Raw genomic sequence first — 14,612 nt, forward strand, 5'->3', positions numbered from 1 at the left:
TATAGTTTTTTTGATTTTTTTTTTGTTGTTTTTTTAATTTTATTTTTTATATAGTAGTTTTATATACTACTTTCTAGGTGTCTTTTTCACTGTCGCAGTGAAAACTGATTTTTTTGTGGTATACAAAAAAAATCACATTTCATTATTGTTCAAGGAAGTTGTCTTAGAAATTATTAATATGCATACGTTGAGCTCACAGATAACATTAGTTGGTTTGAAATCCACTATTTGATACCTAAAGAGATGGCAGATCACACAGCTACAAATCTCATTATTTAAAGATACAGAATAAAATCAAAATAAAATAAAAAGATCAGACTGTACCTTCTCTAAGACTAAATATTTTGGAAGCAGGAGATTCCTTAAGTACTTTTTTAATAAATATTCCTTCATTTCCTCCACCTTTCACACTAAAACCACTAGCACCAGCTTCCACTTCTGTTTTCAGGGTCACTTCCATTGTCTCCTAGAGATAGAAAAAGATGTGAATTTATCATTGTTATTCATTTGTATTAAAGGGTTCTAAGTTGTTCTACAATAAAAAAATTTAGTTTTCTCAGGTATATTTTCAATAGCTCAAGAAAGATTATCCAAAATAGAGTCTATACTTACTCCATGTGGTTTTGATTCTGTTCTAAACTAGAATTAAGCACATGTGTTAGGTTATGTTGGATGAGGGCCATAGGGAAAATAGGTTATAATTTTAAAATGTGAAACATATGGGAACTTTTAGGCCTGAAAGACTGTATTTTCTGTGAAGATTTCTGTTAACTACTCAAATTAAAGTCAATGGGCCAGAAAAGTCAAGAGTAAGAGCTAATGCTGTACTGCAATCAAATCAGAAAAGGTTAAAGAAAGAATTCTAAAAAGAATTATGGAAGAACCCCAAATAGGACAAATAAATGTTCATGCCTCTGCCACAACTTGGCCATTCATAAAGAACCTGGTCAAAATAAGTCTTTGCCCATTTGTCCTTCCTTCTGTCCACCTATTCATGTCTTTGTGTAGTAACAAACTTCACTATTTAAAAGGCTCATAGCTAAAATTATGGAGTGCTTTTAGACTGACCTGTGGATGACTCTGTTTTGATTTGTCTGTAGAATGTTTTCTGTTTTCTTCTTGAAGCTGAAAAGGAATTTTTAATTATTTAATGTTCAGAAATCATGGTGTTTAGGTACAATGAAAGTCAGTTAAAATTCCTGGTTTAGAGTAAGAACTGAGGCTGACTTTAATGGCAACAGAGCAGAATCAGGATCAAGTGCAAGGTACAACATGAATGATTTAACTCTACTATTCCCAGCAGTAAATTAGATGCCAAGGCCTCCCTTCATTCTACCAAAATTTGCATTAAATGTCAGAATGTCAGAGACCAAATTTCTTAAGATATTGGAAGCTTTTCTGTGTCCTAACGTAGCACATTGTTCATGCTTTCAATTTTGTAAACATTTTTTTTTCACTTATTCAACTTCAGCATGAATTTCAAACTGTTGCCTACTTAACACGGCTGTAGTAATTAAATCCCTAACTTTGAAAAACCAAAAGGTACAAGTAATTTTGAAATACTCATTAGTTAGATTCAAGCCAATTATGTATTCTAACAGGAAAACCACTGTGATTTCTTAATGCTCTCTGCCTCATATCCTTCATGGAATTAAATAAAATGCATTTTCTTGCCAAGAAACAAGAACATGTTCAACAAGTCCAGCATAAAACAAAACCATCAATGAACACAGATGCAATTTTGGTGGAGACAGGAAGACTATATGGCTGCAACAATGTCCCATTCTATGACATGTGACTATCTGCTACTTGTGGGAGCTAAAGCCTCTTGAATCAACTTGATAATGCCATGCCTACATGAAAATTCACTGTCTTGCCTTTGAATAGTCTTCTTCTATGGGATACTCATAAACTGGAGAGGATCCTTGTGGCCTTGGACGAATGTCTTCTACTGCCACTTCATTAACCTGTGGAAAAGATGTGAGGGGTGGTAAAGGAACATCCACCAATAAGCAGTGACTCATTCTTTAGGAGTATTTCTCTAGTTATTCACGGTGTCCTGACTAAAAATCTTTTATTAGTGATGGTGCATAAAAAATAACCAGTACCTCTTTTTTTAGGGCAAGAACAAGTACAGTTCTCATGTTAAAGCACTCAAAACCACAAGGGACAGAGTTCTGAGAGACAAAAACCAGTGGTATGCTTATTTTGATTTTCTTTAGGTATTGTATGCATCTACAGACTGAACAGACTGAAAACAGATCAAGCAGTAATAATTGAAAAAAATTAAAAAGAAATCCCTCTCCTGCTCTATTTGCACACCTAAACTTTGCATCCAATGGCTTCAAACTTTATTGCCTTCTATAAGCAAGCAAACCATGGAAAAGTCCCAGAAGGACTTTCTGCTGACAAGCACTTGGCATTCTTCCTTCTGCAGTCAGACAATAGGGAACCTAAACTGTCTCAATCTTTAAAGAAAAGTTACTGTAGTTAACAGCCATGTAATAGTTTGCTAAGTCTTGGTAGTGAACTTATGCCAATGAACCATGGCAAAGAGCAGATGTCTTTACACTGAAACATCTTTCTGGTTTTTGAGCTGGCAGGACAATCCCAAGCTAAAATACAACATTTTTAATGGGAAGGGAAATCATCAGCAAGACCCAGCTATAAACAAATTATTTAAGAACCCGTTTTGCCAAACTGTGATCACAGAAAAATTCAGCTCTAAAAAAACTCACAGAATCTTCATCCTCTGCATCTGCATCGGCATCAGCATCTCCCGGGGGCTCGGCCGGTCTCAGCTGTCGTCCAGAACCTGAAAGCAGCACACAGGTTGTTGGTGCCTGCAGGATCCCACACAGAGCACAGAGCAGTCCAGCTAGCAAGCTGAAACCTTCTGGAGCAGCATGGCAAGGGATGTGCACAGGCCAGTGGAAACGCATTAATTTAGATTCCGAGCATCACAAAATGGTTTGGGTAGGAAGGGACATTCAAGATTATCTAGTTCGCCCTACTAGCCATGGGCAGGGGTTATAATCTGGCTAACTTCTAGTTCTATATTTTCTCCAACCTAGGGATTTTTATCCATCACAAAAGGTTTTACGTTTCTGGATATTTCTATATCTTTGGAAAAAGTAGTGACCATCTGCTGACCCCTGCCTCCTTTATCAGCCCCTATCTTTCCAAAAGGACTGAGTGTAGCCCACAGCAAAGGCTTGGGGGCACTGGAGACAGAAAAAGGAAAAAAGGGAAAAAGGGAAAAAGGGAAAAGGGAACAGAGAAAAAAAAAATTTCCTTAAGAAAAAGGGAAGAAGAGATGTACAAAGGGAATCTGAAGTACTTTTTCTCTGAGCTGTTATTCTTTAAAATATCAAGACCAGTAATTAACAGTTTGCTAATTTACAATAAATTAAATTGATTGAAATTCTCCATATTGAAATTCTTCCTCACTTCTGACAAAGGTCTTAGGAACCAGGAGAGTAAACATCATGAACCTTGATAGTCATAAAGACTTTTTTCTTTGCTTTAAAAAGTATTGAGGCTGGACAGACATGAGGTGAAGGAGATAGGCTGCCTGAAAGAGTCATTCTCATGAAATGCTTTAAATCGGACACCAAAGAATGAAAACAGCATGAGTTAGAACATGTTTTCAGAGATCTAGGTTTAGCCAGTAGAGGACAGTGTGGCTGAACCACATATTCCCTAACACACCAGCTATTCACATGCACAAGTCCTTGTCCCAATAACTATGTCTCTTTCCTGTCTCCATGCTCGTTTTTTCCAAGCCATCAGGCTGTCTAGCTCCCCGACACTCAGTTTTGCAACTGCCATCACTATGCATAGTTTTGGCTCTCCTAAACAGATCCTCTGGCTTAAAAATATGCTCAGAAACTAGAGAAAACAATTGAGAGGGTGAGCTGTGCAACTCATTGTCTGTTTTAAATGGAGAATCCCTGGGTTGGAACACAAGATTTCTGGACGTTACATGCTGTGTGTGCAGACAAAATGGCACAACTTAGTCATGTCTGCAGTCACTGACTTAAACATGTTGCCAAGCTCTTGTTAATACAGTTGGGATTTTGTTGGTCACTCCTCAGTTTTCTGATCTCCTACAGTTACTTTTTCCTTAATTTTTTGAAGATGAAATTATATAAGTATAAGTTTTGAAAAAGTTATGCCCCAGTGATGAGTGATGGTCCACTTTGTTAAGATGAATGGAAATAATGTGGTTCCAGTGGGAATATCCCATAACAGTCTGTGGGTCAAGCTTCCAAACTTGATAAAATAGAAGGCAATCCACATTAGCCATATGTACAGCATCATAATCAGCTCTCCTGCAGTATTCCAGCTCCAGGGAATTAGGATCAACCCAGAACACATCAGGGCTGCCAGACTGTTCCTCCTTTAACCTTCACAGCAGTAATCCTGACACCTACAATGGACAATTCCAGCAAAACCTAGAAAATGGTCTTAATGCACATTTTAACTCAGAGTAAAGATCTGCTTGAAATTTAGCTTGATTTTTTTTTCAAAAGCCCTAGCATTTGCAGTCTTCAGAAGCTCATGAAATCTGAGAAATCAGCATAACCTTGTTAAAAAATTTAGACATGGATTTATGAACCTGATTTGAAGCATTTCTGCTTGAAAATTCTGGAATCCATTCACGAAGCAAATGTATTTTAATAGGCATCATATGAGGAGAAGAGCTGTAGGACTGATGCTTGATTGATTTGCCTAGTGCTTTTAAAGATGCAGGTGCCAACAACAAATTTTATGGCTGTTACTAAAATTCCAAGAAATAGTAAGGATTTAGTCTTGTGGCATTGCCATATTTTTCACTTGGGAGAATCCCACCCACAAGCCCTGCAGTCCAGTAGAATGACTTAACAGAAAATTGCTTGGATTGCTGGAGTGTTTGCTCTTCAGTGCAGCACTTCAACGTTAACTACAGCATTGATCCCTGGTGGCTGCCAATAATTTTCCTACTGGAAAAGAAACAGGAAAGAATCATCTGTGAGACTTCTTAGGCTGGTTCAGTGCAGTTTCTCTCGTTTTACTCTGATGTAACTTCAGTGACGTTTGAATTGTCTGGAACTGGAGCAATGCAAGTACAGTACCTCTCCTAAACTGTGACAGTGGTGCATTTTCCTAAAAAATCAACCAACATATATTACTGTCCCCAGGGCTAACAGAGATGTGGGTGACATTGCATGGAGACTCATCAGACACACAGATGACCTTCCCTGCCAAAGCTTCGCACTGAGGCTTTTCCATCCACCCTGATTTCCCCAAACTCTGCCTAGGCTGCCCCTCTACAACAGTTAACCCATGTCATAAAAGACTTGTTGTGCCCTTGATTCCTACTGTAGACTAAGATTTGCTTCTGATTATTTCCTGATTCAGAATACTTTCAAAAGAAATCTATAAAAGAGGGGCATTACAGCACGTTTTCAGCAAAGCCTTCTTTCTGAGTAGAAAAGCCTGTGCCAATAAACTATGATTTATATGCATGTCATTCTCATGCCCTGAATAGTAGCGATGCCAGCATTTTATAGATTTTAACTTTTTTTTTATGGACCCTGGACAATCAATGCTTTGTTCAAAATGTTTTCATAAACAAGATGGAATTTACATCAGTGACTACTTCTAATAGCCACTGGACTGACTTCAGAACAAGGGAATTTTTTGAAAGTAAGCAGTAGGAGTTATATAGGCTGGATCATTTTCGTATCATATGACTGAAATGTGTATCTGCTTTTTGAAATGCAATTATTTAAAAATTGTTTTATCTTTAGCCTACCAAACCAGATGGACTGTTTGGGCAAAACCAGAAGGAAAAAATAAAAACAGGTTATTTTTTTGGTATTCACATTCAGTGGGCAATAGTCTCCAAAATCACATTTGATACAATATAATGAATTCCAAGTATGATAGTGTCATTGAATTTACATCAAATGTGCTTTAATGCATTGTATAAAGGGAAACATAGTTTTAATTGGAACACTGGCATACAAATTCCTGTGATCTGTATATTTCAAAATAAAATAAAACAGTACATGAGAATACCAGAGGTGTTAATAAAAGAAACAATAATGTCTTTTACTGATCATCCTAGCTTCTCTGCTTCCAGACTATAGCCCTTTCTCTGCAATTCTTAGATTTGGGCTTTTTGCTTTTTAAGATTTTGTACTAAAGTTGTATTTGCATCTGAATGGTGAATTTAAGTAATTTGCTTTTATCTTTAAGCATATTACTTTTCCTTGCATCAACTTCACCATGTGCCTTTTCTTTATGAGGATTTTGGTATTTGCTAGTTACCTTTCCTAAGCTGTGACAAGAAACTAACAATCCTGTTTCTGCAGTGTTGTGGAACTAACTCTGAGTTCACAGCCGGTTAGAAAACTTGTGCCTTGACTTGTGGGCAAGGCTGGGAGATCTTTAGATCAGGTCTTTTCTGACAGTGTAAAGCACACTCTGGACACATAACCTCGTTTGTGCAATTAATAAGGAGAAGGAGGAATGAATAACTGCAAGATAAACAGCAGCAGTAATAATATAATGTCGTTGTCGTTGTTGGCATTGTGTTTGACCCACTAAAGAATTCATACATGTAGGTCAGCAGTTTTCATGGTGCTCCCTCATGGGCTTACATCCTGTTGTAAACAAAGATGTGCATGGCTGCTGTCACGGGCAGCTTCAGCTGGCTCCTGTACCAGCCCTCTCTTCCTGCAGCCATCAGTCGCTGTACCTGCAGGTCTGTCTGTCTGTCCCTCTGCCTCAGGCACCCTCTCATGGGGCTGTTACTCCTCACGCACGAATGGCTGGTAACTGATAATGCATTTCTCCAGAATGTCTTTTGTTTTCAAAACCACATCCCTCTCTCCAGATGGAAGGTGTGCCTGACTTCTCCCCCCACAGCTTCTTCTCCCCCTCTTGCAGGTATGGCAATTACTGGGATTCCTTTTCCTCCCCCAGAGCTCTCAGAGCCTCCTGAGCAGTGAAGTCCCACAGCCCCTCCTGATTCACTTCTTACAGTTGAAATAGGGAATACTTAGAATAGTTGGAATATTTTAAATCGTGGGTCCCAGTTCAGGAAAGCACTTGATAACAGGAACACTATGCACATGCCTGACATTCATCTTGGCCTCTCAAGAGCACTTTTTCAGATAGGTAAGTTCACCTGACTTCCAAGCCAGCAATGCTGGAGGGAAATGATCCTGCAAGCATCAGCTGCAAAGATAAGAATCTGAAAGTGTCTGCAAATAAACCTTGTTGTGCATGTGCTGTGTTCCCGAGGTTTAAACCACGGTTTGCAGCACAGGCTCTCACAGAGTCTGAGCAGGCTCGACCACGACCTCGAGGCCTGTGGCATTTCCAATAAACAGCTCCAATGATGCCGGGGAAAACCACCAGGAAAAAAAAAATCAAGACGTTCATCTTTTACAGCGATTTCCTAGTGCATTCCAGAGAGCTGGATCCACTCCATTGTCTTGCAAGATCCCATGGACTGAGTTACAACAACTGCTGGGCAGGGCTGTGGGGCACGGCCGGAGCGCAGCAGGAATGCCGCGGCTGTCGCTCCATGTGGGCAGGATCCATGGCCCGGGGGACATGCGGGCACCCTGTCACGGACACGGCTGCCTCTCCCAGCCCTCCATCGCAGGAATGTCATGTTCCTTCACTTGAACCGCTGCCAGCGAGGCAGCGGGGGCACCCAGCAGCCCCACCTAGAAGAACCAGCTCGTCAGCTCTGAGCAGAGCGGCTGCCACGGTGGAAAAAGAACCTTCCTGCCTCAGAAAAGGTGTTAAAGTGAGGATCAGCACCGCCCCTTCAGCATTCCCCCTCTGCTCCGTGCTGGGAGTGGGACCCTCCCCTGAAATCTCTGTGGGACGAAGACAAAGGACTGCTCTGTGGAATGAAGATAAAGATTTTGCTGCTGAAGGAGTTTAACAGGCCGTATTATCAGCGGGATGCTATCAGAACCAGCCGGGCCGGTGTTCAAGCTACACTCCTGCCTTTGTTTTGCACTGGTTTGGCAATGCCCCTTGGCTGCACTCTGTTCCTGGGCTGCATACTTGAGCTGTGATGAATGTGGCTCAGACCTGGGAGCCGAAAGCAGGGGCTTGTAGCAGTCGTGCTAAAGGAGCAGCTACTCCCAAATAACCAACGTGTGTGAATAGTTTCCTTCCATTCAAGGCATGAACAAGATGTTTTGATTCATTGCCTTGGTATGTTAAGCAGCCCCTGTTGGCTGTTAGAGTACTTCATTAAAAGCCTTCAAATCATTTCATCTCAAAACCTTTTGAAGACATTATATATATGTGAGTTACAATCATGAGTCTCCTTGCTCAGCCAGAGGACTGTCCATGAAGTTAACACTTACTTTTATCAAAAGGAACAATACTCTGATCTGCAAAGTACATCCAAGCAGGGAAATATCTCGAGAATTAAAGTTCCTTGCAGAACAGACTGAGCTCTATAGGATTTTACAAAGCATTTTCTTCAGGTTGACTAATATCAGGAAAGATGTGTAAGAGCACTGGCAACTAAGAACTGATATAAACACTACCATAAAAACAGAAACTAACAGCCCCCACATGAAAAGAACAGTGAATGGCTTTCCTGTGAGTGTGTGTTTATTGATAAGCTCTGCCTGCAGATTTTAAAGTATTAAAAGCATTCCTGCTCACACTTCACAATAGGAACAAAACCTTTAGGAAGGCTGATCAGAAAGAAGTTCTTGCTTCTTACAGTGATCCACCTTTCCTCTAATGGTAAAGATAAGCTTAATAGAAACCATAGAACAATTCAGAACATGAAAATAAATCACTCTGGTGGGGCTCTGCACAGACCTTCTCAGCTTGAGTCATATTTTAACATGAAAAGCACAGGGGACTTTTTTTTTCTCCAACTGTCAAACTGAAATTTCCCAGATCCTGAGTTAATGACCTTCATCTAGTTATCATCATTTATTGGTTGCTTGGCTGTATAGGAAATGTAGTTTGGCCAGATCCACATAACTCTTCTGCTACAAGGATAAAATACTAACTAAAGTATTTCATTAGTCTGGTATTTCACCTCTTTCTGAAAGAATATAATGTTTCCTATGAGTAACAGAGAATTTGAAAATGAACTCTTCACCAAAGTTTATTGCACTAACATGAAGAGAGTGATGTCCAAAAGAGACAAGCAAAATCAGACAGGAGTGGTTGATAGCTGTATTTGGCTCTCCTGGTCCACCCTTCCTCTTCCTAGCTAAAACACAGCTACAAGGGGCAGAGAGAAAAAGGTAGCTGGAGAAATGCTCATGGTACCCAGCAGACAACCAGAGATTCGGTGTTGTTTCCCCTAGGCCATGGTTCTAACTCAGAAGCACAAGTTTTGGATCATCTCTAGTTTTAGTCTCTTTGCATGGAGGGTAGGTGTAACTTCCTGCCCTGTGTCTGTATCTTGCATGTCTGAGGCAGGATTTTCCTCTCTCTCGGGTTTTATGTGACAGAATGGGTTTCCAGTCTGTGCTTTACTTGCTCCCTGCATGAATTCCTTCTGTGTTTTCTTGCACTATACTGTGATAATGTAGTGAATCAGGACCCTCTCGGATAATTATCAATCATGATTTTTCCAGGATAGCAGGGCCTGTTCTCACAAAGGTGATAGAAGAAGGGAATCACTTTTTAGCAATTGTTGCTATGTGTGTCCAAACTCCTGGACTGAACCAAAATTGCTTAGCACCCTTTTGGACAGAAAGTGAGTGAGCAATTCATAGCCAAATAAAGCAATAAAGACTGGTCTAATCCATTCTGATCCTCAACAGTTTTATTTCCTGGCACTCTCAACAGTTTTATCTCTTGGGATGTACAGGTTTTACTTGCAACTGATTTGCCACTGTGCTGGATGCCCAAATAAAATTTCCTGGAGTGTCACTGCCTGTCTGGATGAACTGAGTTTTAAGAAGGGTTTCAGGAACATGTTGCAAATGAAGAGCTCTCACTTGCTTACCAGCTTCAGAAACCCTAGTGGGAACTACTCTGCAGCTATTTGGTTATCCAATAGATTGATTAGGCCTCTTGCAGTTTTCTCCCCTCTGAAAGAAACCCCTTCACCTATAGAACAAACTAGACTTGGGAAGGGAATGCACAGCACATCTGCCTTCCTCTCAGAGCAAGGAGATGATTCCTGCTGCCTTCCCAGTTAGATAGCTGTGACCTCAGCTCTTACAGTGACTCGGCAGGTGGGTGCCTATTGCAGATAAGGCCCATAAAGGTCACAGAAATTAACTTTGCCACATTCCTTCTCCTCTCTGATTCGCCCTTCCAAGAATTCAGGCTTCTATCAGCAGATTGCCTGTTCCACTGCCAAAGCACAGCCCTGCTCAGATTTATAAATGAGTCAAATGAATGCATTTATGGAAAATGATCTCTCTGCCTGCATAGGCTTGATTGGCAGCCCTGGAGACTCAATTTCTCTGGCCACAGAGTCAGTATTTCTTAAGAAGAAGTGGTTGTAACCCCAAGCTGTCTCTTAAGGTAGCCCAGTACTGAATAAAGTTACTAATTCTTGGTGGTTTTGGTAGAAAGCGCATTTGTTCTGTAAGAACAGGTCTTAAGATAAGAATAGAGGAACTGCTAATATTTTGCAAAAAGCCCAAAGAAACTGATGCAGGCTTTGTATAAATGGCACTTACCACTCCAAACTGGAAACAGACTTTTTAGCCCAAACTGCTAAAAATGCTCTTCAAACTCTTTGCTTAAAAAAGTCCTCATCAGAATCAATGCTCAGTAAAAATTTTTGTATTTGGAGATAAATATAAACATGTACATACATACATATATAGAGAGCAAGAGGTCATATTATGATCCTTATGGTCTTAAGGTCCTTATGGTCTAGAAGACTCTTATTTCTCCTTACCCCACTGATAAAATTCAGTGCACAATGAAGTGCCCAGATACAGCAATATTAATGGAGTGATGCTACTTTGGCCACCTCTTTGGAATGCTGGGCACAGCCCCTCTCAAAACAGGAATGGAGAAACAAACCTTGCAGTTTTCCCACAACCTTTTATGGGGGCTTTTATATAAATATCTGCCCCTGGAAACAGGTTTCAGTTTGAGAGAAAATTCCCTGGGCAACTTGTTTGGATGTAAATCAGCACAGAAGAAAATATTTTTTAAGCTTTTGAATTCCTTAATGTATACGTAATACAAGAGATACGGGATAAAGGTGACAGAAAATTATTATGGGAAAATATTTTACATCAAAGATAAAGTTAACAGTTCCCTCACTTTGTTAAGATAAAAATCTTTTCTGTCAATAAACACTGATAGTAGCAAAATAGCATTTGGCACAGCTCAGTTTTCCTTGTTTTTGTGTGGTAGGAGATTCTCTTTAAAATTAGAGAGAACTTCTGGATGCAGCCTGTGGGTTTACAAAAGCGTAAAATCTCATTTACAGATAAACTAATCCATTGAGTCAGATAAATAAATACATTAGCTTAGTTCTGCCCCCATCGGTGTAATTCAAATCTGAATAAATGGACGATAAACTTGGGTTTCAGTCACAAAAAGGTCAGATTTCAAAATAATTTAATCAGTCACATACCAAATTCTTTTTGAAAATGTTGTTTCTTGATTTTAGCCCATTGGTTTTTACCTCTTTTTTGAACACCTTTCCTTAACAGATGTATACCTTGCCCCAGCATTTTCTAAAAGAGTCATTTGATACAGGTCTTCTTTTACAAATTAAATGTGTTAACTTAATCTTCATTTTTTCAAATTAGAAATAGTTATATAAGACTGAAAAGCATTGGAATTTTAAGTGCATATTAATTTACAGAAGGAAAAACTGATGCTGACAAACTTTTGTTGTTTTGTATTTTTGAAAAAGTAAAATTCAATTTTTACATGTGGTTTTAAATAGTTCAGTACTGCTTTTCCATTTCTGTACCTCCTAGCACCCAAAAATAACAAATCAAAATGCTTGCTTAATAGATTAGAGAAAAACGCGGTTTAGTGAAGGAAATAGAATTCAGTTTTAGGTTTCACAGGCACTCTTATAAACGACTGGGAGAAACCATTTCTTTAAAGACTCATTACTGCAGTTCTGGATTTCTTTCTGGCTAAAGACTAAAAAAGCGACAAAGTAACTACACTGTGGTTCATCCATTAATGAATTGAGATGGGTGGAGTCGTTTGAAACACTAAGAGGACTATTTGTTGGATTTGATTATCAACCCTAATGCTGATTCATAACATTTCCAAACATCCAGAGCTTCTCGTAATACAAAAATAATGATATCAAATGAAAATGAATCACTTTATCATAATGGTCTGTTCACACTCAGGTTAAGTATTTTCTAACTCAGTTAAAATAGGATGCATCCTTTATGAAGGCACAGGGTACTGTGATGAATAAATCAGCTTGGAGTTAGAACCACTGTTAATTAGGGCCATTGTTGAGCTAACATCCCTCGTTGACTGTTCTTTCCCCCTGTTAACAGATGTTTTAAGCTCCCCTTAGTCACTGTTACATCTTTAACCTGTTCTCTCTTACCGGGCCATTGCTGACCGGGAGAAAGAACATGGAGAGAGAAGATTGCTATGCAAATGAGAGAGCCCAGTGCATGCTGTGAGGGAAAATTGGAGAAAAGACCACTCGGAACTGGAAAACTCTGCTGAAACGAGTGGTCAAAATTAAATGAATGGACAGTGCACAAGTAAGACTATCCCCTCCCTAAAGCTAGTCAGTTGTGCCTCTCGCAGTAACCTATGGACATCACCTGAGATGACACCTCTGAACTTTTGAGTGAAATTAGTTTTTGGTGTCGCTGTGGGGATTGAAATCCCTGCTCTGCCTGCTGTCCACTGGACAAAGCTGCACCACCTCCTCTTCTGAGTTGCTCCTGGGTGCGGTGGTGCATGTCAGGGCCCCTACCCCAAGCTGATCTCAATAAAAACACCCAAAGGGAGTTTGTGTCTCTGCCTGTTTTTATCAGTAAGGTTTTTCTTGATGAGACGCTGTGCTAGATTCAGACTGATACATAAGGGAGAGTAAATTACATTTTGCTCTTCAGCCAAGTCTAGGGCTTCACTGAAATACAACAGCTTGCTACCAATACAAAATATAAGGAAAAGGAAGTTCCTGGGGCTTCAGTTCCAGTTTTTGGGATCTGCTGCAAGGTGGGTTCTTCAGAGTCATTTAAATTTGTGGGACAGGAGGACAATCCAGTGGCTTGAATTCACTCTGAAGAGCAGCAATGACCACCTTGATCTGTGGAACTGTAAAGAATTTGAACAAAAGCAAAGAATGGGAGGCACCTGGAGATGCCCTTCAGTCCACCTGTAGGGTTTTCTGCACATCTTTGCAAAGAGTATTTTTAAACCAATGGTGTTTTACTACCTATGCTCTCTTGCACCCTGCGTGATCCAATGGCCCCAGTGAGGACTCTGCTGTCTGAGCAGGGGTTCAGCTCTCTCTGTGTGCAGCAGAGAGACCACTGCTCTCTCCTAAGAAAAGTGGATTTGCATTCCTTGCACTTTGCACAGCTTTCAGTCAATAAGGCCAGAAAAGGAGAATGATTGCTACCATGAAATTATCCCATCTAAAACAAAAGGCTGCACCACCATCTTACCGTGACATTTTTAAATACTGCAGTCCCAAAGTCCTCCATGGGCTGAGATGTTAATAGGGTTTTAGCAGAGACTGAAATATTTGCTTTATATAGTGGTGTTGGGGCAGTGTTGACAGAATTCTGCAACTGCACTGAGAGCAGAATCTGTTTCTTTCTTCATTGCAAATACTTTGAACACTACTTAATCCCACTTTGAACACTTATGAAGATTTGCCCCCATTTGACCAAAAAAGAATAAAGAAAAGCACTCTGCTGATCTTAGAAGACAAATGCCCAGAACTATTCTTCTTTTCAGAGAAATCAAGTGCAAGGCTTGATGCAAAAGGAGACAGATGGGAAAAGGGCGAAGACAAACCCACACATAAGCCCGGAGTAAGTCACAGAACCATAGAATCATGGAATGGTTTAGAAAAGACCTTAAAGATCATCTCATGCCAACCCCCTTGCTATGAGCAGGGACACCTTTCAGTAGACCAGATTGCTGAAAACCTCCTGAAGTCCTGCTAAGTGAAAAACAGGTCCTTCTACACTTCTACACCAGGAAAATCTACTGTGGAAAAATGATCTCCGAAGGTTTTGACAGTACACCTGGGCCAGGGTTTCAAGTGTGTAAGACCCAGATTCAACAACACTAAGCAAAGCACAGAGTGGGGGTTAAAATGTAGGATCTCCTGGGTCCATGTCCTTCTGCTGTGGGCTTGGTTTAGGGAAAGAACTCTCTGTTTTTGGAGCACAGCTTGGCCAATGCTAGGTCTTGTTCCTGATCCCTGGACTTCTAAAACCAGTTCTCAGAGGGCTCAAGCACACATGTGTAAAGTACAGGTTTATCCTCTGCAGCTGGAACCACCGGCCCTGTGAACAACTTCTAGACTGGTCGGTATGAGTGGGTTCTGATGGATTTGTTACTCTTACCACTTGGGCAGGTGTGGGTATTACAGCTGTGTTACTCTGTACACCTCTGCAGCAGGGAAGATCATGACCACT

At 40.2% G+C, this 14,612-nt stretch overlaps 1 protein-coding gene across 1 annotated transcript in view; it reads right to left on the bottom strand.

Annotated features, from left to right (window-relative positions):
• Window positions 1-14,612, bottom strand: part of LOC134551490 (protein AHNAK2-like) — a 71,287-nt gene that overhangs the window by 27,564 nt on the left and 29,111 nt on the right. The window contains exons 2-5 of the mRNA XM_063399152.1: window positions 2,739-2,815; window positions 1,878-1,967; window positions 1,069-1,125; window positions 325-466 (exon numbers count right to left, since the gene is read on the bottom strand). Coding sequence (XP_063255222.1) covers window positions 325-460 — 136 coding nt within the window. The 5' untranslated portion in view covers window positions 461-466; window positions 1,069-1,125; window positions 1,878-1,967; window positions 2,739-2,815. The remainder of the gene's footprint in view (window positions 1-324; window positions 467-1,068; window positions 1,126-1,877; window positions 1,968-2,738; window positions 2,816-14,612) is intronic.

This window comes from Prinia subflava, chromosome 5, assembly GCF_021018805.1.
Source record: "Prinia subflava isolate CZ2003 ecotype Zambia chromosome 5, Cam_Psub_1.2, whole genome shotgun sequence".
In the NCBI taxonomy this organism is placed as follows: domain Eukaryota; kingdom Metazoa; phylum Chordata; class Aves; order Passeriformes; family Cisticolidae; genus Prinia; species Prinia subflava.